The sequence below is a fragment of the Vulpes vulpes genome, chromosome 3 (genome assembly GCF_048418805.1).
Source record: "Vulpes vulpes isolate BD-2025 chromosome 3, VulVul3, whole genome shotgun sequence".
Lineage (NCBI taxonomy): Eukaryota > Metazoa > Chordata > Mammalia > Carnivora > Canidae > Vulpes > Vulpes vulpes.
Window position 1 is genome coordinate 105,540,247 of NC_132782.1, and position 26,324 is coordinate 105,566,570.

Below are 26,324 nucleotides of genomic sequence, written 5' to 3' on the forward strand. Positions count from 1 at the left end.
GAACTCACGACAGATTAATTAAACTGAGCTACCGACAAGAACATGCAGCCTTAAATCCATCACTAGGGAATAAGATACGGTGGCCAAGGCAAAAGGACAGAGGAAAGTACCTAATGAGGGGAAGGCGGGAGCAAGAGCCTCATGATGCGCCAGACACTATCATCTAGAAAGACAGACTCCAAGAAATAAGAGCCCCTCACAAGCACATGATGGACTCCATTTCCAGTAAAGAGCTGATAGTTTGCCACGAGCCTATGAACTACAGAAACTGAACTCAAACTTGAGGACAGGCAGGGGAGATTGGTGGAATTATTGCTCTTATTAACACAAAGCTCAGGGCTAGACTGTCCTGTCAAGCACGGCTGGATTCAGGGGCTCAAAGGATACAATCACAGCTCAGCTGGGATCCCAGCTCCTCTCAGCCACCTGGCTCAGCCCCTCCATCTGTGTGAAAGCCTCACGTGGACACGAGAGCTACAGCGGCCCCAGCCTTCCCAGTCCAACAGGAAAGAACCATGCTTCTGGCAGGCAGGACCATCTCTCTTCCACAGTCTGGAAAGCCAGCTCCAATTCACAAGCAAATGCTCCTCGGACAAACCCAAAAGAAAGCTAACACCAAGCAAGGTTCTGCTGAGCAGCAGGCATGGTGAGAACATCCTCCTGTGGGACACTGAGAAACTAGCCTCATCAGCTGCACACACAACCACTGACCACACCCAAAGGGTAAAACCAAGGGTCCATGGGACAAGCAAGGTCCCGAATGTACGGTGTGGAGGCTTCACCTCCAGTGTCTGGAGCAGGCAGGGACAGCAATCACAAGAGCTGACACAGCAACCCCAGAGTGGGGCAAGTGTGTACCTGGGGCAAGGGCTTCCCTTGCTTGGCTAGACAAGCATGCCATGCATAGGCACAGGCCAGGGACAGTGGGCTTTCCTGCCCCATGTGTGCTGCCAGTCAAAGGCCACAGATCCCCTCTCAGGTCCCATTTTGTCCACCAGGGGACCGCTGACCAAAAACCCAACTTTCAAAACCTCAACTTCCCACTACAAGCTGAGTAAGACATTGATGACGATGGTCCCTATGCCCATGGGGGGTCAAGTTAATACCTCAGTACTCCTCACAACCAGTGTTCATTTCCTATGGCTGCTCTAACAACCACAAACTTGGCGGCTTATAGCAACTGAAGTTTACTACCTTAGAGCTTGGGAGGCCTGAAGTCTCAAATGTCTCACAGGCTATACTCAGGCCATCAGTAGGGCTGTGCTCCTTCTAGGGGAGAAGCCAGTTCCCAGTCTTTTCCAGTTTCTGGAGGATGCCCACACTCCTTGACTTGGGGCCCTGTATTCCAGCTACTGCTGCTTCTGTTGTCACATCTTCACCCTCCCTGACCTTCCTCCTCCCTTCTCTAAGGACCCTCATGATTACACTGGGGGCATCCGGATAAAGCAGGATCATCTCCCCTTATCACAATCCTTAACTCCCATCTGGATAGTCCCTTTTGCCACGTAAGGCAGTATATTCACAGGTCCTAGGCATCAGGACATGGACATTCTTGAGGGCCATCCTCCTGTCTACCACAGTACCTTCTCATCCCAGACTTGGACACGAGCATGTTCTCCCAACTACCTCATTTAATTACTATTTATCCTCACAAAAGTCCATGAAGTACATACTATTTTCATTCTAATTTTAGGACCATACAAAAGGGCTAAGAGAGGTAGAGGTAGTGACTATAGGATCAGTGGCCAGTATGTACTGACTGGCTCATGTCAGCAGGATACTAAGTGCTTTACACATACTAACCCACCTCCATCTTACCCAAAACCCCGTGAGGAAGTCATTACTGCAATTCCCATTTTAAAGAGGAAGAAACAGAGTCACAGAATGGTCATATGGCCCCATCAGTTGTGCATGGGAGTCCACAGTGTCCTTACACAGAAGTTATCCATCCACCCAAGGCCATGGTAAGATGCTAGGACCATGTGGCATGCTGGGTTTCCCCAATGTTGAGACCGTGAGCATCTTGTTCATGGGCCATGCCCAGGGCCCCATGTGCAGGATGAAGTGACACCTTGGACAAAGACACAGGGGCCCTGATAGAATAAGCCATCCTTCTTTCTCCATGTGGTCGATGCAAGGGAGGAGGAGCCTTAAATCCATACCACAGCCATGCTCCTGACCAGTCCTGCCCGGATGTCCCTCAGGACACCTCTCCCCAGTGGCATTCCTCACAGCTCTCAGCAGAGGGCCTCCATCCGGGAGCTGTGCTTCCGCATGGAGACTTCTTCCAGCCAAATGCTCTCACCCTCGCTCCCCATACCTCAAGGGCTGGTTGGGGAGATTCTCAATTGTGTGGAGCTGATTAAAAAGTCACCTACCAACCCCAAGGGGCATTCTTCCCTCTTGGTCCCTGCTGGGTGAGAAATAATTCTGCAGACTCGACACTCAACTCACCAGGAGAGTCCCTGGGTCTACACCTGGGTGGCAGTGTGTGAGGGATGGTGACCACAGGTACTCAAGCTGGAGTTTCCTAGAGAGTCCTGTGTCTAGGTCTTACAGGGAACTAGAGAGGAAAGAGGAAGAGCCAGGATTAGAGGAAAGAGGAAGAGCCAGGATTAATTATTATCTCTAATGGAAACAAAATTATCTGTCGACCACCGGTTGTGAGGCAAGTACAAAATATCTCTCTTACAGAAGAGCTGCACATGCACATTCTCTCTCTCACCATCAACTACCATCTGACAGAATCAGCACAGGACCCTGTTAAACCAAAAGCCCCACCCCCCAACCAAAAAGGACCATGTAAAGAGGCAGTAGGTGACAGCATCTCTACAAGTAAGGGCTTGTCTGGGTCCCATCAAGACACTAAAGAAGCACCCAACTAGTTACCCCCTTTCTGACTCCACAAACCACCATCAGAGGAGACTCAAAAGGAACGATGTGCCTGAGCATCAGATTTGGGCTTCTGGTTTACTCACTACGAATGGATGAACTCCTCTTCTGACTACACATCATCCTCTGCATGCTTGGCTAATGTGAGTCCATCCTTCTTGAGAATGAGCCATCTTGTCGACAAAACCCAGCAGGTATCTGAGGGGGTTCGCCGCTCCTCAGGTCCCTCAGTGAGCTGCCAGAAGGCCTTCTCCAGGCAAGAAGCCAACTTGACATACTAGGTTTCATACTTCAGTGAATTCATAGATGAAAACCGGAGTCTGGAGAGCCATCTCCTGCTCTCTCTCTATAAGTGAAACTCCCCTGCACTGGAGAAATGTCTGAATTCCTTAACAGAACTGATTAAGCATCCAATAGGAGTCACACTGCAAGCTTAACTGTCAGGCCAGTTCACTGTGGACACAGCTCTAAAGCTGGAAGGAGAGCAGACAATCCACGTCAGGATGAAAGAGATCCAAAAATTCAAGTGAAGGCATAAGCTTTTGGGAAATCAGGTCTCAGGAAGGAAAACTAGCACTCGAGTGGTGAATAACCCAACCTCACACTCCTGGACCATATTAAGGAGAAAAAATTGCTTCAGTTAATATTGAGGTCACCCAAAATCCTAAATCCATTTTTACTGATGAAATCTTCATTTATTTTAGAGGGAACCGTTCTTTTATTTTTTTTTTATATTTTATTTATTTATTCATGACAGACAGAGAGAGAGGCAGAGACAGAGGCAGAGGGAGAAGCAGGCTCCATGCACCGGGAGCCCAACGTGGGATTCGATCCCAGGTCTCCAAGATCACGCCCTGGGCCAAAGGCAGGCGCCAAACTGCTGCGCCACCCAGGGATCCCGGAACCGTTCTTTTAAAAAAGGGAGACAATAGGAATCTGAAATCTACAAAATTAAAGGTTGTCAACAATCTATTCTAAGAGCCCGTTTTAAATGTTTTTTGTTGTTGTTGTTTTAAATCTTGGAGGCATTTTTCCACAACAATGAAGCTGGGGGTCCCAACACAGCCCTAAGCAATCTATTCAACCCTGAGTATTTGGGGCTTAGAATGATTTCTCAACTCTTTTCCCCTACTGATGAGGGGAATAACAACTTCATAAATAAGTTGTTGCCAAAAGATAAAGAGAATCTTTAGGTCCTCAAACTAAAAGGCTTATAACTGTGGAAAATGCATTCCAAACTCCCACCTAGAATATGGGAAGCTGGTATATCTCTACGTCCACCCATAACCCCAAGGGAATCAGAGATCAGGAAGGACTCTCTCCCCCTCCCACCTCTCCCTGCCCCTACTCTTTCAACTCCTCAGACACCCCAAGCCATCCTAGCCTGGCTGAGACACCCCGAGCTACTATAGCCTGACAAGGGCACATACTGTATTTGAACATGAGTCAGCAACTAGCTGGGGTTGAGGACGAAGCCTCGATTCACTTGACCAAGAGGGCGTCACTTGAAAATTAGGTCAAAGCTCTTTGAAAGCACACCTTTTAATAAGGCTGCTTCCTGGTGCCTGGCACATTACAGGTGCTCACTAGGATTTCTGAGTGAGAGGCATGAACTAAATGGCTTAAGGCACCACAACAGAGCACTGACCTGTGCACGCCCACCCTAGAGGACTTTCATAAAAACCTTTCACTGACCAATGACCTGCAGAGAAGGCAGATGGTCTTACATTTCACAATAATGAACAGCAGTAAGGACTGCTGTCACACAGAGTACAAGACAAGCCACACGGTCTCTACTGATCCACTCAAGGGCCATCTCAACATCCTGAAGGCACATACTCAACTTTGGCTCAGGGCATCCAAGCTGTGCCTAAGGACCGGCAATGGTAAAGGAAACCATTCTGTACACTGTGGGTTCTGTGTACTCGAGTGCCGGAGGAAGGACTCCAATGATGCTCACATTCCACCATGTGTTTTATAAAGTCAAGGTTTTAAATCACAAGCCCAGAAATGCTTCTTTCTTCCTAGGTTTAATCTTCTTACCGCACGGATTCCTAGTTCTGAGCAGGCAGGGCACAGATTTCTCAAAAGGCAGTCGGGTATAGTCCATGAGTCATGTGCATTAGAATCACATTATCTAGACATGCCAATGTGGGGCCCATCCTAGATGAAACCACTCATGACAAAAACAGCATTCTTCTCCCCCTGGAAAGAGGCATATTTAATAAGTTCCCCCAGGTAATGCCCTCTGCACACTATAGTTCAAGAACTTTGGAAGGCAAAGAACTTAGGATTTGGAAGAAAATGACCTGACTTTATTTACACCCTCGATACACATACAAAACCCTTAAATTCCCATAAGCCTCTAATAATGAACTTTCTAAAATACAAGAAAGAAAAACCAAAAAAATTAAAAATTACAACAGAACAGAGGAAAAATATCTACTCTTCACAGGGTGACAAAGTCCAAAGGAAACAGAGGTGAAGCTGCCTGGAAAGGGGAAGGGTAGATAAATACCACTCACTCAAAATGCATCATGGATGGAACGAGCAACTACAAAAGCGAGGTGCTGGGGAAACGAAGATGGGGAGTGAAAGTCAAAAGACCAACATCCACAGAACACATGGTCAAATAAATTCAGAGCCATAATAGCAACGTCTGTTTGAAAAGTGAAGAGCCCACAGGAAGACATTATTAATTCTGCAATGATAACCCCTAGACTGGTAACAGTTATAGACTAATGATGAACAAAGCAAAGCATGTGATAAAAATCATAATAGTAATCATCAACATGTTGAAGCCAAACAGAGACCATAATCAACACAAAAGCTTCAAACAAAATTCAAGACTTTCTGTTATTCCTATGCAAACCATATCCAGATTCCAAGTCAGTCTCCTTCTAGCACACAGAAAAATAACAACCACTTACTGAACACCAATTACAGACCACAAGTGCCATACTGGAAACTTCGTGTTCATTGTTTCAGAAATCCCCAAAACTATCTCCATGAGTTGGAGGGATGTTTCCACTTACAGGTGGCAAAATAACTCCAAGACATCAAGTTATACCGGGTGAGTCTGGATTCAAATGCAAGTCAGGCTGACTCCCAGGACCTGTAAGCCTGGAGGGTCCCCCCCTTTGTTAAAATGTCTACACTAAAAAATAAATAAATAAATAAAATGTCTACACTCCAAGAGTTCATTTGTGTTTAAGGAAACCTTTTAATGGTAAACTGGCTGAAGGCTGCAAGACATTTCAGCCAAAGTTAAATATCCTTTCTTCCAGCTGACCGGAGAAATATTTGAGTTGATTCAGGACAGTTAAAGTGTAGCCAAAATGCAGAGAGAAGCAGCATACGGGATCACCTCCTTTGGTGCAATCTTGGTCAAGAGATCTTTTTTTTTTTTTTACCTGCATTTCTGACTAATATTAACAGCTAAAATTTATTCAGTACTTACCCTAGAATAGGCATTATGCTGAGATATCTAGAGGAATTACCTCATAAGGTAGGGACCCCATTTTACAGATGAGGAAACTAAGGTACATAGAGATGAAGAAGCTTAGCCAGAACTGGGGTTGAAACCAGGTCAGCCTAATTCCACAGCTCTGGTTCTTCACCACTGACCTGATGGAACTTTATCATGTTGCAAGGTTCTCTACCTAGCAAGTACCTCAAGATCCCAGACATAAAACTGCCTAAGTACACAAATTAATACAACTGTTGCTAGTGATCCAGCAATTAAGTCTTACAATATTAGTTATGCATTTAGCAAGAATACACAATGGGATGCTCCATCTAATTTGTTTTCCAAATTCCTGATCGGCACTGTTTCTCTAATTCATCTGCGTAAGCACTCATCACACTTTGAGGGTCTCCTACACTTCAGGTACAAAGGCTGTTGAGATTCAAAAGCTTGGACCCCTTCCCAACCGGGCTCAGTCTCCCCCTCACCTTCAGCTGTCTGACCTTCTCTTTTCAGCATCTGGACAGCTCCAACGTATTTCTTCAGTTGGACTTTGAGCACCTCGTTTTCTCTGCAGGTACAAGAACGTTAAAAAAAATACATTTTTAAAAACTGGAGATTTAGATATAAATGGGGGGGCAATCTGTATAAAAAAATAACATAGGGCTCATGATATAAATATTAATACATTTTCTGTATAAGAGATTGTTGTTGGAGGAGACATTAGCAAGGGCACATTTGCAAAAAGCCTGCAAAAACTGTAAATTAAGTGCTAACTGGTTCCAGTCCCCACAAAGTCAGGATACAGACATAAGTTGTGCTTGGATTATCTGAGTCTGTCAAGCTGTTAGGTGCCTGTTCGGAATCAGGCACTCGGTGATATTCTGTTAACAGAAGCACGTCCTAAATACCATGTATTCGACCTGGGGAAAATCACTTTTTATTAACTGCTACAATGCACTGAACATTTATTATTTGCCAGTCATCACGTGAAATCTTTGTCATCTCATTAATCTTTCCAATATCTCATCACACCTATTTTACAGGTGAGTAAATGGAGTCATAAAGAGAAGCAGCAGCTTAGTCCACACCCATCTCCATACAAGACTCTGTATTATGCAACACAGAACTCAGGCTCCATCGAGACCCTACTCTACCAAATTCACTCCCCAGGTACATGGCTAAGGAAAAGAACATGAGGATCAGAAGGAGAAAACTACCATTTACTGAGTATCACACAGTTCACACTTTACCTACATGACTTCATTCATTCTTCATTCATTAGGAAAATGTTTAAATGCCTATCGTGTATTAGGCACAATGACCCAATAGTATTCTCCTCAATTTACAGAGGAGGAATTGAGGCACAGATAAGGTCTGTGACTAAGGTCACATGGCCAAGGTCAAGGTCATAAGCAAGGCTCACTGCCAAGACATAAGCCCAGGTCGCTCTGTCCCAAGGCCCAGAAGAGCTTTTCTCGGTCTCCTTTGGGATTTGGACTTGGTATCTTATCAGTGCCCCCAGAGAGAGTTGCTTTTTCCACACTTTCTGATTGTACTCCTCCCACCCAAAGGTCTTGAGCCTGAGTGCCTTTAAGCATCAGAGAACATTTCCTCAATATGAAAACAGCTTTAAGACTAGGTTTCTTTTTATAAATATAAAAATGTAAATGCACACCGTAAAATACTCAATCAGAGCACATTTCAGCAGGAATGTAAAAGTTGAAAGCCGAACACCTTGAAATCAACCCAGTGACATTTTCATAGCTATGCTATCACACTTCTCTCTAGGTATGCATGCACGTGCACATGCACGCAGTTAATCTATTTCTCTTGGATGAAACATTTTTCACACTCTTTTCTTTTTTTTGCTTAAAGTCTTTTTTTCCTTTGTTCACCACTCAAGTCACTCCCCTTCCTCATGGTATCCAGAACTGAAAATCCAGCATATACATTTCAGGCCTTCCTCAACACTCAACACCCATACACTCAACTATGGCTTACTTTGTAAAACCAGGTATTTTAAGTTTTTCTGCAAATAGGTTGTCTCCTTTAACAATTCACCACATAGGCCATTTCTAACTCCATCCATTTATGGATGCAAATGCCATTCTTTGGCATGGGCGTGTGCCACACACTTATTCAGGGTAAAAGCTTCAGACTTCCTATCATCAGTACTATTTTCCAAGTATCTGATTACACCTCAGCCCTGTGTTTGCTATTTTGCTTTTCTGCACTTTTGACAGAAAAAAACCATCACCAACTGCAGATTCTACCATATACTTAGGTGTCACCTGAGAACACTACGTTCATCTCAGAAGCTCTCGACAGTAAGCCACAGAGAGTCCGTTATATCCCCCTCCCTCCTCCTAGACAGCCTCTAACGGATATTCATAAAGATGTCTGCAACTTTCCCCATCTGTGATGTGAATAGCAAACGTCTGAGGCTAAGCAACTACAAGTCCTGGAAAGGTTTTGGGGAGAGAAATGTTCCCTGATACACGTGGATTGTCCAGCCTGTTTTCTTGGATTGCCTCGGCAGAGTCTTGTCACTCATTCCAACCTCCTCCTCATCACCACATGTGAATTCAAGTCACGTAGGACCTGAAGACCAGGGAAAGCAATTGATCTGCATTTCTATATGGCATCATTTAACAAGGGTTTGAGGCAGAGCATCTTCCACGTGGCGGAATCTGCAGGCTCATTTAGGCGGACAGACAGGTGAACCGTGTCAATGTCTGCTGCACGGGCTCTCATTTGCTCACCGCACACAGGCCAATCCTTAGCTTCCCTGTTCCTATGCTGCGCTGCAGCCAGCACAGAAAGGTTTCAAGTGCCTGCTTCTTTTCTGGGTTGGATCTTTTAATAGTGTCTTACAATCCTATTTAAAAATTAGATGCAACAGATTAAAACTGAAGTTTTTAATATAAACTGATATGCATCAAATTGATGGGAAACTGCAGAGTACATCAAACCACTGGGTGAGCACCTCTGGTAGCCAGAAATTCATCCCAGACTATTTTGTACCAATGAACTTTTTGCCTTTTGTGGGAAGTTAAAACTTTCAGGTCACTGGAACTGTTGACGGATGAAATTCAAACACCTGTATGAGGCCCTTTTTGGTTTTTTTGGTTTTTTTTTTTTTTTTCAAGTAATTAGATTCACATGAAGTTGCAAAGATAGTATCAAGAGATCCTATGCCCTTGGCCCAGTCTCCCCAGTGGTTACAGCCTACCTAACTATGGAGCAAGAGCAAAACCAGAGTTTCCTATGGGCATAATGTGTGTGTGCACGTGTACGCATGCATGCATGCACGCAGTTCCATATAGCCCACTGTTTTCACTGATGCTTCTAAGCATCCTCCCCCACAGTGTGTCTCTTGAGATGGAATACAAACTTAAATGGCCACTGGAGTCACACAGACTAGGCCAAGGAGCAGAGCAAACCAGGACAAAGAGGAAGTAGGTGGCAGGTGATTATGAAAACCAGAGAGCTCCTGCTCCACCAAAAAAATTTTCTTAAAACGTAACACATTACTAGAGTACCTGGCTGAATAGGATCCAACAACACATTAAGAAAATTATTCACCATGACCAAGTAGGATTTATCCCTGGGACACAAGGCTGGTTCAACACTCGTAAAACCATCAATGTGATTCATCATATCAGCAAGAGAAAAACCAAGAACCATATGATCCTCTCATTGGATGCAGAGAAAGCATTTGACAAAATACAGCATCCATTCCTGATCAAAACACTTCAGAGTGTTGGGATAGAGGGAACTTTCCTCGACATCTTAAAAGCCATTTACGAAAAGCCCGCAGCAAATATCATTCTCAATGGGGAAGCACTGGGAGCCTTTCCCCTAAGATCAGGAACAAGACAGGGATGTCCACTCTCACCACTGCTGTTCAACATAGTTCTGGAAGTCCTCGCCTCAGCAATCAGACAACAAAAAGACATTAAAGGCATTCAAATTGGCAAAGAAGAAGTCAAACTCTCCCTCTTCGCCGATGACATGATACTCTACATAGAAAACCCAAAAGCCTCCACCCCAAGATTGCTAGAACTCATACAGCAATTTGGTAGCGTGGCAGGATACAAAATCAATGCCCAGAAATCAATGGCATTTCTATACACTAACAATGAGACTGAAGAAAGAGAAATTAAGGAGTCAATCCCATTTACAATTGCACCCAAAAGCATAAGATACCTAGGAATAAACCTTACCAAGGAGGTGAAGGATCTATACCCTAAAAACTATAGAACACTTCTGAAAGAAATTGAGGAAGACACAAAGAGATGGAAAAATATTCCATGCTCATGGATTGGCAGAATTAATATTGTGAAAATGTCAATGTTACCCAGGGCAATTTACACGTTTAATGCAATCCCTATCAAAATACCATGGACTTTCTTCAGAGAGTTAGAACAAATTATTTTAAGATTTGTGTGGAATCAGAAAAGACCCCGAATAGCCAGGGGAATTTTAAAAAAGAAAACCATAGCTGGGGGCATCACAATGCCAGATTTCAGGTTGTACTACAAAGCTGTGGTCATCAAGACAGTGTGGTACTGGCACAAAAATAGAAACATAGATCAATGGAACAGAATAGAGAACCCAGAAGTGGACCCTGAAATGTATGGTCATCTAATATTCGATAAAGGAGGAAAGACTATCCATTGGAAGAAAGACAGTCTCTTCAATAAATGGTGTTGGGAAAATTGGACATCCACATGCAGAAGAATGAAACTGGACCACTCTCTTTCACCATACACAAAGATAAACTCAAAATGGATGAGAGATCTAAATGTGAGACAAGAGTCCATCAAAATCCTAGAGGAGAACACAGGCAACACCCTTTTTGAACTCGGCCACAGTAACTTCTTGCAAGATACATCCACGAAGGCAAAAGAAACAAAAGCAAAAATGAACTATTGGGACTTCATCAAGATAAGAAGCTTTTGCACAGCAAAGGATACAGTCAACAAAACTAAAAGACAACCTACAGAATGGGAGAGGATATTTGCAAACGACATATCAGATAAAGGGCTAGTTTCCAAAATCTATAAAGAACTTATTAAACTCAACACCAAAGAAACAAACAATCCAATCATGAAATGGGCAAAAGACATGAAGAGAAATCTCACAGAGGAAGACATGGACATGGCCAACATGCACATGAGAAAATGCTCTGCATCACTTGCCATCAGGGAAATACAAATCAAAACCACAATGAGATACCACCTCACACCAGTGAGAATGGGGAAAATTAACAAGGCAGGAAACAACAAATGTTGGAGAGGATGCGGAGAAAAGGGAACCCTCTTACACTGTTGGTGGGAATGTGAACTGGTGCAGCCACTCTGGAAAACTGTGTGGAGGTTCCTCAAAGAGTTAAAAATAGACCTGCCCTACGACCCAGCAATTGCACTGTTGGGGATTTACCCCAAAGATTCAGATGCAACGAAACGTCGGGACACCTGCACCCCGATGTTTCTATCAGCAATGGCCACAATAGCCAAACTGTGGAAGGAGCCTCGGTGTCCATCGAAAGATGAATGGATAAAGAAGATGTGGTTTATGTATACAATGGAATATTACTCAGCGATTAGAAACGACAAATACCCACCATTTGCTTCAACGTGGATGGAACTGGAGGGTATTATGCTGAGTGAAATAAGTCAATCGGAGAAGGACAAGCAGTGTATGTTCTCATTCATTTGGGGAATATAAATAATAGTGAAAGGGAATATAAAGGAAGGGAGAAGAAATGTTGGGAAATATAAGGAAGGGAGACAGAACATAAAGACTCCTAACTCGGGGAAACGAACTAGGGGTGGTGGAAGGGGGGAGGAGGGCGGGTGTTGGAGGGGAATGGGTGACGGGCACTGAGGTGGACACTTGACGGGATGAGCACTGGGTGTTTTTCTGTATGTTGGTAAATTGAACACCAATAAAAATTAATTAAAAAAAAAAAATAAACAAAAAAAAAAATAAAAAAAAAAAAAAATAGAGTACCTGGCTGGCTCAATCAGAAGAGTATGTGACTCTTGATCTCAGGGTCATGAGTTCAAGCTCCACACTGGGTACAGAGATTGCCAACAAAAATAAAAATAAATAAATAAAAAAGTGCACATTACCAAGCCAAGAAAATAATTCCCAGGCTCTGAACAACTAATTTGCAACCAGCCAACAGAACTTTAATTTGTAGCTAGAAAAGCCATAGAGAGTCCATCATTCTTATTACACAGGTCTATTATGATTAGCAAATTAAAAATGCCTTTTTGTTTGGCACCTCATGAGACAATAGAATGGATTAGTTAACTAAATGAATCCTAACTATGAAAAGGCTCTGAGTGAGTGAAAGACGTGGGGAGGATGGTGTAGGCTCACTCATTCCTCCAAAGGCCTACAAACCACCACAGGTCCCGCCACCACAAGCTGGCTAGCCTCAATAGGTAAAGGCCAAGGTGAGCAAGGAAGACCAAAGCCAGAGAGGGGCTCTGGGCACATCAGTTCATAGGCACGGTGTCTCCTGCCAGGGGGCCTCACTTCTTTGCTACACCCCACCCCACATGTGCATGCACAAGAGGGAGCATGAGTGCCACACAGCCCTGACGGCTAGACATGCAGGCAGTATTCCAACAGACTCCTTTGAGCGATGAGCTCATAGGGCTATTACTTTTAGCCTTTTTCTCTTTTGGTTGCTCAGCTGTATTCCCTAATCTTCTATAGTGAAGTTATGTTTGCAGACAAAATCACTAAAGAAAATCCTCAAGAGGAAAGATGGTAGTACTATGGAGCAGGCCACCCCTTCACCTATATGGGGGGAAGCACCTCCACCCTGTCTACACTGACAACAGATGCATGGTGAGCCTGTGAGGCAGAGAGCTCAGATCAAGGAGGCATAGGTATTTGCCACCATGTCCGTTAATACCTTAGAGCAACTCCCTCTTCTCCACTTCATAGGATTTTCCCCTTCTTTGGTTCTAGGATGTATACTGCTCAGCTGAAGATTGCCCTACCATATCTAGTTGTTTTTATAACCAACAGAGTTGATTTAATATCAAACCCTGACATGCCATCTAAAAAAACATCTGCTGTTTTTGCTGGGATGTTGTTGTTACTAAGAACCACCTGCGCTCAGACCTTCCGGTGACATGAGACACTAGGAAGTCCTAAGGGTCCAACCACTTCTTCCCTGTCCACCCAAGTGTAGTCACTGCTGCTCCAGGTGCAGCTGAGGGCTTCTCATCCCATTTCGGACCAGTCAGTGATCCACCTGTCAATGCTAGGCCCTCTCCAAGGATCTGGTCTTTCAGCTCTAACTCACCCATCTGCCTCAAATAAGGAGGTGTAGTTGGGGGAGGTTGGGGGAGGAGGGGTATCATCAGCCATCACAATGTCCACAATGAGCAAACCACAGAACAAGGAGGAGTAGGGGTAAAGCTTCTGTCAGGCAGACCCAGCCCTGTCATGGCCCAAGCAACTGCAGTGGGAAACCAACCTCACAAAGATAAACTTGCAGAGAAATCCCCCATTCCCTGACTGCCCTCGAGTACTTACCCAGTTCTCTCCACTCCCAATGGCAGTGGGACCTAACTCCCTCACAGTTCCACCAAAGAGGAGAAACAGCATGAACTAAAACAGAATCTTCCAAATGCAGTACATTGCCAAGATCATTTTAGAGGTATACCAATCTTTTATACATATATAAAAAAAAAAAAACCACTGAGATATTCCTCTAGTAGATTTTTTAAAAACTGATTTTCCAAATATTGCTGTGATATAAAGAATCTTTTCAAAAGAAGTTCAAAGGTTTTCAAAGGTGGACTGAAAGAACACTAAAGAGAGAATAATGCAGGTAGCACACAGGCATGGCCCAAACCACAAAGCTGGTGCACCATGACCACAATCTGGGGCAGAGAACCTTTGCTTTAAAATAAAATAAAGGTATACAGGGAAGGTATTTTAAAGTGCTTCCTGAACTGCATTAGAGGGGGTGACAAAAGAGCATGGAAAGAGGAGGAAGGGGATCACAGGTAAGCACAATCAGGGAGAGATGCACTGAACAACTTCATTCTCTTCCCCCACCCCTATTGCCCCAGAGCTTCTCAGAGCCTTCAAAGTGAAGTATTCGTGCACACTGGCTACCCTACAGTTTGCCAAATGCTGTTTTAGATTGGACATAGTCCCCTAAAACTGGGAGACCAATTTTAGTGGCAAAGAACTGAGTTTCTGCTAGAAAAATGTGGCCCACATGAACTGTGGCAGAGGTAGGCACTTGAAAGCTTTAGGTTTTCCTTGAAATTCCTCCATGGTAGCTAAGAAGGGAAAAGCAGCTCAAGGCCAAGACATCCTATAGGTAAAAGCTGCATCTCACTCAAAGGATCTGTATAACATCTATGATGAATCACAGTTCGCTTCTGCGTTGGGCACTCTATGTCAGAGACGATGCACACAGGCTCTTGTGTAGTCTGTACCACACCCCTGCAAGAAGGGTTGGGACTATCCCCAAATTTTATTACCTTCACTTTACAGATGAAGAAACAGTCTGCAAGAGGTTAAACAGGCCATAAAATAAAAACAAATTCTAAAAAATCAGTTCAATGCATGGCCACAACTCACATGTCAACATCTCCAACTCCTGGTTCTTTCACTGTCACCCACATGATCTCATTAGAGCACCAGTACCTCAGGAGGTTGGTTTCACTGTGCCTGTTTTGCAGAATGGAAAGCAGTGGCACAAGGAGTCAAACCTGAGATTCAAACCCATGTCCCTTAGGCTCTAAAGTTCTGTGTTGTTCAACATATATTTAGAGAAGCACATGTAAAAAATAAAAAATTCAAAGCCCTAAAAGATTCCACTGAACAAGGAGGGCTGATGATGAGCATGGGTCTGCAGATTCCCTTGGCTGGTTAGGCTCCTGGGAAAATGTGAATACAACTCTCCCGACTGGCTAGCTTTGTTCAGGGGGAAATGACTTTCCAGAAGTTGCACAGTATGAGCCTCTGCCACCCATTATCACCCATCTCATGAGTGGAAGTGGCTGGTCAGAGGTGAGCTTAGCAAACAGGAATCAAGAGCCTCAGTAACAGTACACCCTCTGACCCATCAACTCCACTTCCAGAAAGCCACAGTCCATAAATGAGAAGTCTCAGAACACATACATGAGGGTGTTGTGAATATATCCAAAAGAAACTGGTTACAAACTAAATGTCAGATGACAGGGGAGTGGATAGATTATGGTGTATCTCCCTACAACATATCTCCCTCCAAGATACTATGGAGCTGTCACAGCTGTGAGGAATCTATGTTTAACATGAAGGAACATCTGTAACATACCATCACATTAACATAGCAGAGGACAAAAGTAGCAGACCTCCTACAGCCCTTTATGTATGGTTTGCTATGTATTTATGGTAGGAATATATAAACCATGATGCTAACAGCATTCATTTCTACATGATGGAATTAGGAGATATTTGTAAGTTATCCATCAATATACTTCGGTAGTGAACTAGGAAAAAAAAAAAAAAAACTTTAAGAGTTAGGTTAGATCAGGGATCCCTGGGTGGCGCAGCGGTTTAGCGCCTGCCTTTGGCCCAGGGCGCGATCCTGAAGACCTGGGATCGAATCCCACGTCGGGCTCCTGGTGCATGGAGCCTGCTTCTCCTTCTACTTCTACCTGTGTCTCTGCCTCTCTCTCTCTCTCTCTCTCTCTCTCTCTCTCACTGTGTGCCTATCATAAATTTAAAAAAAAAAAAAGTTAAAAAAAAAAAGTTAAAAAAAAAGATCTAACCGGAGATGGGGGAAAAGGGGTGGGGGAAGAACACCTCCATCTAGCATCACACATAGTGATAAAAGAATGAATGGTTTCTCAGAAGTTGGAGAACTCAAAGAAGTCACTCTCACCACTCCTACTGAGCACAGCACTGGAGGGTCTAACCAGTAAACTAAGGTGAATAAAGAAGGCATCCAGATTGGAAAGGAGGAACTAAAATGGCCCCTACTGGAGTAGGTGACATGATCCTCTACACGGAAAATCGTGAGTACCTACAAAAATCTCCAAGAATGAGTTTTTCAAGGTCAGATGTAAAAATTGTATCTCTACACATTAGAAATGAATAGTTAGAATGCAAAATTTTAAGAGTCATCATAGCTCCAGAATGTGAAATGCATAGGTGTAAATCCAATAAAAAAATGTGCAGGATAGGTATGCTGGAAACTATAAAACCCTGACAAGAGAAATCAAAACATAACTACAAAGACAAGAATTATCAGGCTCATAGATTGACAGACTCAAAACACCTAGGGTGTCAATTAAACTGATCCACAGATTTCATACAAGCCCAATCAAAATCCCAAACTTTTTATAGATATGCACTAGCTGACTCTAAAATGTATATGGAAAGCCAAAGAAACTGTAATAATCAAAATCATTAAGAAATAGAAGCACAGTTTTGGAGAACTCATACTACTCAATTTTAAGACTTTTTATAAAGGTACAGCAGTTAAGGAATGGGGCATAGCAAAATGCCACAGAACCAGGAGTCAGAAATAAACTCACAAATCTGGCCAAGTAATTTTTTAAGATTTTTTAATAATCTCTACACCCAACATGGGGCTCAAATTTATAACCCCGAGACCAAGATTCTTATGCTCCATCAACTGAGCCAACCAGGCACCGCTGGCCAGGTAATTTCTGACTACAGTACAAAGGCAACTCAGGACAAAGTACAGTCTTTTCAATACTTGGTTTTGGAACAGCTGCATACCCATAAGCAGATAAGTCAACTTCAACTAATACCTCACATCTTATACAAATATTAACCAAACTATACCACAGATAAATCCAGAACATACAACTCTAAAATGTTTGAGAAAATCTGCATGCCTAAGCTGGGTTAGGCACACAGTTCTTAGATTTAACACCAAAAGCATGATTTGTGATAGGAAAAAAAAAAAAAAAAAAAAAAAAAAAAAAACGTCAAAGCAGATTTACTCTGCCTGGAACATTGTTAAGAGCATGAAAAGACAAGCTGCAGATTAGGAGAAAATACTTATAAATCATATAAACAACAGAAGACTCTTATCTAAAATACATAGAGAATATCCAAACTCAAGAAAACACCACCACTTGATAAGAGGGGAGAGGGAAAGCTAGCTGAACAGACATTTCACCCAAGATGATATATAGACAGTAAACAAGCACAAGGAAAATGCTAAACATCATTCATCATTAAGGAAATACAAATCAAACCCACTGAGATAGCACTAGAGACTTCTTAAAATGATGTTATTAAGTGCTGGGGATAATGTGAAGCAACTGAATCTCTCTGGTATTGCTGGTGGGATGCAGAAACACTCAGGGACTCTGGGAAATAGCACAGCAGCCTTTCATCAGGTTTAACATATTTGTCAAATGACCCAGCAACTCATTTTCATTTTCCTATAAAAATGAAAATGTATTGTTCATACAAAATGTCTACATGAATATTTATCAGTACTATTCATGATCCTCCAAAACTGAGAACAAGTGTCCTTCAGTGGGTAAAGGGTTGAACAACCCATGGCACATCCAGACGAAGGAATGCTATTTACCAATACAAAGGTGATGCCCTATGGATATGTAACAAGTTGGATGAAGCTCAGAAACACTTGCTAAATGGAAGAAACCATCTTCAAAAAGCTACATACCCCAGGATTTCATGTATATGACATCCTAGAAAAGTCCCAACTATGATGAATAGATTATCAGTAGGGAAACATTAGATGTTGGGGGAAAAGTCTGACTGCAAAGGGGAAGCAGGTGACCATTTCCAGAGATGATGAAACTATTTTACATCCTAATTGTAGGGTTACATTCGTGTATGCAGGTCTTAAAACTTATAAGTATACATCCTTAAAAAAGTGAGTTTTACTGTATGTACACCAAAACCAAAGGACAATTTAAAAAGTATAAGTTAAAGAGGAGAAGAAGATAAGGCCACATTTCTCACTGCACCCACCTAGAAGGCATCTCCCACTAACGGGAGTCCAGAATATGGGCACCTAAGAAAGATACCATAAAACCAAAGACTGCCAACTGCAGGCAGGAGGCCAGAAAAAAACCCTCAGAGCAACAAAGTCACCTCTTATCACTGAATCTCTGTACTTTTCTTCATCTTTTTCTCAATTTTTTAAATAAAATACATGTGAGATTTTCTGCCTTCATCATTTCTAAGTATACAGGTCAGCAGCATTAAGTACATTTACATTGTCGGGATGCCTGGGTGGCTCAGTGGTTGACTGTCTGCCTTTGGCTCAGCGCATGATCCCAGGCTTCCCTGCAGGGAGCCTGCCTCTCCCTCTACCTAGATCTCTGCCTCTGTGTGTCTCTCATGAATAAATAAAAATTTTTTTTAAAAAAAGTACATTCACATTGTTGTGTAGCCATTTCCAGAACTTTCTTCATCTTGAATGGTGGAAACTGTACCCATTAAACAACTCCCCTTTCCCACCCCTACTGCACACCCTGGTCAGCCCCTGGCAACTACATTCCACTTTGTCTCTGTAATTAATACCCTCAACTTTTAAGAAAAAGGATGAGGCAAATGTATCAAGAGTGGTACATCATTGAACAGATCTTTGGGGAATAAAGTGGCCTGTTGCCAATTCAAAACTTGGGTTTGTAATGTGGCTCCAAAGATTCAGTGACCCATGAATAAGAGTCATTTAGGACCTCTCAGTAAGAGAAGCCCAGCCGAGCCTGGCTTGCTCAGGCTTCCAGCACACCGAGGTCCACATTCTCACCCAAGTTCAGTACCATCAGAATTGCTGGGTGGGGTAGAAAGCTAGGTCTCCTTCTGAGATCCTGACTTTAGAATCCAAGAAAAAGTTCAATTCTAGATTCGACTATTTTATTGTCACCTTTCAGTTCTTTGAAAATTGACTGCTCACATTCAGAGCACCATATGCCTTAAATTCCATACAGCACAAAGCAGGGCATGAATATAACTAGACAATTGGATTTAACCTCTACTGAACACTACACTGGGTTAACCACAACACTGGCCAATCCCTTCCTCCTTCCAGGTGGGGGCTAGAGTATTTGCCACAAAAAGCTGTCATTTTGTTCTCATTCATTCATCAGGAATTCACGGACTGCCAGGTATGAGGTAAGGGAAGGGAATCCATCAGGAAAAAAAAAAAAAGACTATTCCCTTGACCTCTTGGAGCTTCCTTCATTTCTCAACTTTATTTTTCCATTTGATTAGGTAAAGGGTGCAACACTGGTTCTATTAACAAGGTTATCATAAAGCATCTATTCACCAAGGGCTGGGTGCAGAAGGCAGGAGGTTGCACAAAATAGACAAGGACTCTATACCCTCCTAGAGTCCACATTCCAGTGAGACAAAGAAGATTAGCCCCAGCAACTATGCTGCAAAGCAGAAAAGTCAGTAGGCAATATAGGAAACTGGAAATATCTAGATTCAGACCAACCTGGGTTCAACTCTCAGCTCCAGTTCTTACCAGCTCTTTGACAACACCTGAAGACGGATGGGGGTAGCAGTGGTAGGTGACAGTGGCGGCAGCAGTTAGTGGTGGTAGCAACAGTGGTGGTAGTAATAGTAGTAGGTGGTAGTGGCAGGGGTGGTAGCAAGCATTACCACCTAAACTCCTATAGTGCTCACTGGGTATCAAGTTATTTCTGACAACTCCTGGGATAGGCAATCTCTAAAGGGCAGTGTGGAGAGGCCCACCTGGTGAGGGATGAGGTCTGCCAGCAACCAAGTGAGAGAGCTTGGAAGGCCATCTGAGCCTTGAAATGACAGCAGCACCACCCAACACGTGACCACAACCTCCTGACAGCCTGAGCCAGAGGCACCCAGCTAAGTCGTGTCCAGACTCCTGACCCATAGAAACTATGAGACAAGAATGTGTTGTTTTCATCTACTATATTTTGGGATCATTTATTAACAATTGAGAACTAATGCAGCTTTACATACATTAATTCATTTAATCCTAATAATTCTATGAGATACTTTTATCCTCAATTTTAGGTCTAGAAACAGACTTAAGAATAACAGAGAGGGCAAATAACATGTCCAAAGTGACAAATTCCTCTGACCCACCACTCATCTGTAAAGGGGGAGTCTCACAGTAATTTCTAATCAAATGTGTGCAGCATGAACATCCCTGTCTGCACTTCACTCACCTCAATAATGGAAGAATCCCGAGGACTTAACCAGAACATTGTAGAAAGTACATCATTTACTCAACACGTTCCCACAGACCTGCTTGTGTACTGAGTATCATTTTGGCAACAGAAATGGAGTAGTAACAGGACTAGGTCTCTCCCCTCTTGAAAGCAACTTTCAAGGTGCACAAACCAGTCACCAAACAGACTTTAGATACAATGAGGTCTATAAAAGCTCAAGCAAGCCACACCCGTTGGAATGGCAGAAATGCATAACCCTGACAACACCAAATGCTTGCGAGGACACAGAGCAACAGGAATGCTCATGCATTGCTGATGGGAACACAAAATGGCACAGCCACTCCCAAACAGTCTGGCAGTTTCTCACAACACTAAACGTACTCCTACCATATGATCCTGCCATCACACGCCTTGGTATTTACACAAAGGAGTTGAAACTTATGTCTACACAAAACCTTGCATATAATATTTATAGCAGTTTTGTTCCTTACTGTCACAACATGGAAGGAATCAAGACAACTTTCCATAAATGAATGAATCAACAAACCGGTAAATCCAGACAAGGAGTATTATTCAGTGATGAAAAGAAATGAGCTACAAAAGCCATGTAAAGATAGAGGCAACTGAAATGCATATTGCTAAGTGAAGGAAGTCAATCTGAAAAGGCTACAGACTATGATTCCAATGGTAAGATAATTAGGAAAAGTCACAATGATGAAGACAAAGCAATCTGAGGCTAGGAGGAAGGAGGTCAACAGGCAGAGCACAGGGGTTTTTTAAGGGCAGTGAGATCACTCTGTAGGATGCTACAGTGGTGGACACATGTCCCTCTACCTTTGTCCAAACCCATGGAATGTACATAAGACAGAACACTAATGTAAACTATGTACCTGATTTAATAACATATCAACATTGGTTCATCAACTATAACCAATGTCACAGGAACGCCAGATGTTAACTGGGGAAGTTGGGGAGGAAGGCTGTGAAGGGATATGTGGAAACTCAGTATTTCTGATCACATTTCTATAAATCTGAAACTGTTCCCAAAGGTCTATCGATTAATAAAGCAAGGAAGGAAGGGAAAAGGATATAGGATAAGTGGGTATTTCACATGGGGTAGTCTAAGAAAGCCTTTCTGAAAGGTGACAAAGAGGCAACACCAATAGGAAGCAAGGAAGGGCATGGTATGAACATGCAGGACAGGTCAAGTAGAGGTCTTGGTAACATGCAGGTTCTGATTCAGTGTCTCGATGGAACCTGAGATTTGGCCTATCTATCAAGCCCGCAGGGGATGCCCACATTCCCAGACTTTAGAGCACACTTGTAGGAGGTTCCAGGCAGAGGAACCAGCCAGGGGAGGCAGGGAGCCCCCAGGCCAGACTTGGGGCAGACAAGGAGGCTAGAGCAGCTAAGGAATCATAAGGGACCCCAAATTATGGACTTCATTCAGCCAATCCAAGGTGTTACACAGGGGAGTGACAAGCTATGTGGAAAAAAAAAAGGGACAAAAACAAATACACAGACCAGAAGGAAGCTAGGCTGACAACTCACCCAGGTGAGAAAGGATAATGGCTGGGACAAGGAAGACTGGGTGGTGACAGAGGAGACCGACGTAATCAGGTATTCTTCAAGAGTCCAAAAAGCCTTGCCAACTCCCGCCCCCAGCCCCACTTACACCAGGCAGGCCACCCTGTCATCTTTAAAAACATCAGTAAAGGAAGCCAATGGTGGAGGAGGTGGTAAGTACCTCTCAAACAGCTTCCAATGACTGCGATAATTAATGTTTGTAAGTGAAAGCAATTATGCCCGCCCCAGTGTCAGAATCAATAACCAGCAACCCCAGACAGCACTACTCAAAGGATAATTACTCACAACAAAACCAATGAACTTGGTAAGTGCATTTGGTAATTCACAGGCATCAAAACATCACTGTACAACACACCTACAGGAACTGCACTTTCCCCAGCCCGAGGCTGCAGCGAGGCCACCTCAGAGTGATGGTCTAGTGGGTGTCAAGTAGGCACTAACCACAGCCACACCTCAATACCAGAAAAATGTAGCTCAGTGATCAGGCTATCCAAAATGGTGATCACAGTCCCAAGCAGCCACCAACAAAAGGCAGGAAGGGAAGCATCAATTGCTGGACTCTGTAGTGTTCATAGCCAGTTCTAGCATTCAAGGTCAAGTTCACTGAAAAAACAAAGTGGAAAAAATCACTTTTCCTGAACTGTGTGTGCTCCCCTATAAGTCTCCTCTGCAACTCCAGCCGCATCACCTTACGGGGGTATTATAATCTCTTAGGCCTGTTGCTAGTGAAGGGGTCAGGAAAATTTCTGCTCCCCACCTCCCCCCCACACCACCACCCCCACACACACACAATGTACCACTTTCACATGTAGACTGTCTTGAGTTGAAGGTAATCAAGACCTTGTAACCGCAAGAGATGTGTTTGCACCTCCCTTCACTACCTGGAAGGATCTAAATTGGAGGGTCTTTGCAGAGTAAGGGGTTACTGGCCCTTTTATCTCATGACCCACATCTGTAAGGCAGAGCAAACATCTAATTACCAAACATCCACTCTTCTCATTACCCTATGAATTACATTCCTTTCCTCTTAAGCCCTAGATCCCTACACCCCCGTTCTCCTTAGTTCAGCATGATATATATACCTAACTTTGCCATCTTTGACCTTTCCAGTCTGTGTGGACACCCTGTATATGCACTATTAAATTTGATTTTCTCCTGTTAATCTGTCTCATGCCAATTTAATTAGTCTTTAATTAAATTATCCCTTAATTCTGGGAAGGAATTCTTGCTCCCCGGCACTAGGATAAGCACATGTATTTCTGTACTGTTTTCACAGACACCCTCTTCAATCTTCACTATGACTTTGACATCAGAAGCTAATACTTGTCCAGCACTGACTAGGGCAGCAGACAAGGGGACTAGGGTCAGCTAGGGATTTCAGTTCTACAGGGAGACTCAGTAATTCTACTTGTAGGTAACAAGCTGGCAAGCAGCAGAACCAGGACCCAGAACTGGGCAGTGTGGCTCCATGCTACCTTTCTAAGGCCTCTATGTTCCTCTATGCTACCTTTCTAAGGCCATCAACAAGCCAAAGAGGTCCATGGGATTAGACCCAGCCAGCCAGCCAGCATCTCAGCAATGAGGGGGTTAGAGAGGAAAGGAGGTCTTTCAGAGAATTCTTCCCTGAGGCCACCATGGGGAGCCTACTCTAGGATTCCATGCGGGCTTTTGACCCCCTGCAACACATAGTGCTCTTCAGGATGGATCTGTCCCCCTCCTCTCCTCTTGCAGCTGCCCAGGGCTCCCTGAGTAGCTCAGATGAGCAGCCACACAGAACTCACTCCGACTCTGGGATTTGGCAATCCGCTCATCACTGTCACTCCCACCTGCCAGCCTCCTCCTAACACCTGTGCCTTCCCAAGGCTGGTCTCACTCTGTCTACAACTCTCCCAACTGTCCCAGTTCCCTGGTGAACACTCCAGGTTTTCTAAGAGTCTCTTCCAAGGCATGCTCTTTCTGAAGCCCCTCCTCCACCACCAGGACTTTGTGACCAACCCCCTCTTCTGTCCCTACCATACCTGAGAAGCTTCCCTCTCAACAAGTAAAACATGTTAATACCCTTGGCCTGTGCTCATCACCACCATTTCACCTGTGAGACCCTGAGGAAAGTGGTCAGATCCGCTTTCTCTTATTTTAGTCCTTGTAAAACATTGAGTATTACTACCGTCCAAACTTGACCAAATGCATTAAAGGGAAGTTCAGCAGGTTGGAGACTAGCCAAGATCACCCATCAGTGTAGAGGATTGATATCTAGTCAACTCCAAAGTCCACACCCTGCAACAGGCCAGGTTCTTCCAAGGTGGTCAGAGGATGGAGGATCCCCTCTAAGAGATTCAGCTGGAGGAGCTTAGTCAGAAAGTAGATACCTCCTAGCCCTTCTCTTCCTGAGCCAATCCCGCCAAAGCCACTGGGAACCAGTTACATTCAGGGGAAATGATATAGTAACCAAACATAGCCTGATATCCTAAGATGGTAGAGTAGGAGGACCCTGAGCTCACCCCGTCCCACGTTTTTCAACTAGGTATCATCCACATCCAAGTCAATAAGCTGGAGAATGATCAGGAGACTGGCAGGATGAACTCCATAAGTCAATATAGACAACAAGCTGCATCTGAAAGGTCAGAACGTGGAGGGAGGGTGCCTGCAGAAGGAGGGAACTACATGTGCAGAGTGAGCAGAGAAATGGGCCCCCACAGGGGGAAGACTAATCCCCTGCAACTTTTGGCTTTAAAAACCAGAGAGGCTGAATTCCTTGAGTTTATAAAACCAGTGGGGCTTGGAACCTGGAGCTTTGGAGGTCAGCTGATTCAGCACTGGGTGAGCCTGGAGGGGAGGGATAGCCAGGACACTGCCCTTAAAGAGACAGAAGCCTGGGCAGAGAAGCAACAGAAAAACAGTTTATCCAACACCAGGGCAAAGAGGAGACATTGGTTCATACTGATTTCTGAACCTGTCAGGGGACTACTCTGAAAATGAGGGAGCTAGCAGGTGCCATTTTCTCCCCTTACCTGCCAACAAAGGCACAGAGACACCTGCAGGAGATGGGGCTGCACATATACCTGCTGTCTAACCCCTAGCCATGCACCACACCCACAGGTTCTCCAAAGACTCATCCACCTCAAGCCTGTTGGACTTACCTGGGCTCAGGGTAAGTTTTGTTAAAGCCACCCAGGTGTTCCACCAAGCCAGCCAGGTGCACAGCTGCCACCATGCACACCTGCTGCATTACACCCAGTTGTCTGCCTCTAGCCACACACCCCAGGCAGAGGAACAAATTAATAACCTAGAAGACCAAGTCATGGAAAGTAATCAAGTCGAACAAAAGAGATAAAAAGAATTATGCAAAACAAGAATAGACTTAGAGAACTCAGTGATTCCATCAAATGTAATAACATTTGTATTAGCAGAGCCCCACGAGAAGAAAAGAGTGAAAGGGTGGACAGAAGATTTATTTGAAGAAACAATAGTTGAAAACTTCTCTCATCTGGGGAAGGAAATGGATATGCAGATTGGGGTGGCACAGATAATCCCCAACAGAGTTGACCAAAACCACAACAAGTCTATTATAAGCCTACTGAATAATCCTATTGAATTATATTTCAAAATAGTGATAAAAAATCTTAAAACCAGTAAGACAAGTTACTAACAAGGGGAAAACCCATAAAGCTAGCAGGAGATCCCTCAACAGAAACTTGGCAGGTCAGAAGACAGCAGCATGTTATATGCAAGGTGCTGAATGGGAAAAATCTGCAGCCAAGAATACTCTGCCTAGCAAGGCTATCATTTAGAATAGGAGAGATGAAGAGCTTCCCAGATGAAAACTAAAGGAGTTCGTGACAACTAAACCAGCCCTGCAAGAAATATTATAAGGGACCCTTTGGAAAGAAGAGACGAAAAGTGACAGTAGAGGTAGGAAACACAAAAGCAGTAAAAATGAATATTTCAGTTAAAAAAAACCCACAATTAGTCAAGGAACTCAAAGATAGAAAATAAAACATACCTAAAATGTGGGGTAGAGAGGAGAAAAGAATGGATTCAAATACAAACAACCATCAACTTAATACAGACTGCTTAAAGCAGAACACTATATATGGTATATACCATATATATATACCTATATCTATACCTAATGGTAACCATACATCAAAAACCACTAATAAATATGCAAAGAA

At 43.6% G+C, this 26,324-nt stretch overlaps 1 protein-coding gene across 2 annotated transcripts in view; it reads right to left on the reverse strand.

Annotated features, from left to right (window-relative positions):
• The window catches only part of SNX29 (sorting nexin 29), a 534,000-nt gene that overhangs the window by 317,028 nt on the left and 190,648 nt on the right, over positions 1-26,324 (reverse strand). The window contains exon 14 of one of the 2 annotated variants that reach the window (XM_072753833.1): positions 6,862-6,929. In XM_072753833.1, coding sequence (XP_072609934.1) covers positions 6,862-6,929 — 68 coding nt within the window. Of the gene's footprint in view, positions 1-6,846; positions 6,930-26,324 lie in introns of both variants that reach the window. The other variant, XM_072753832.1, reaches the window with a different exon arrangement.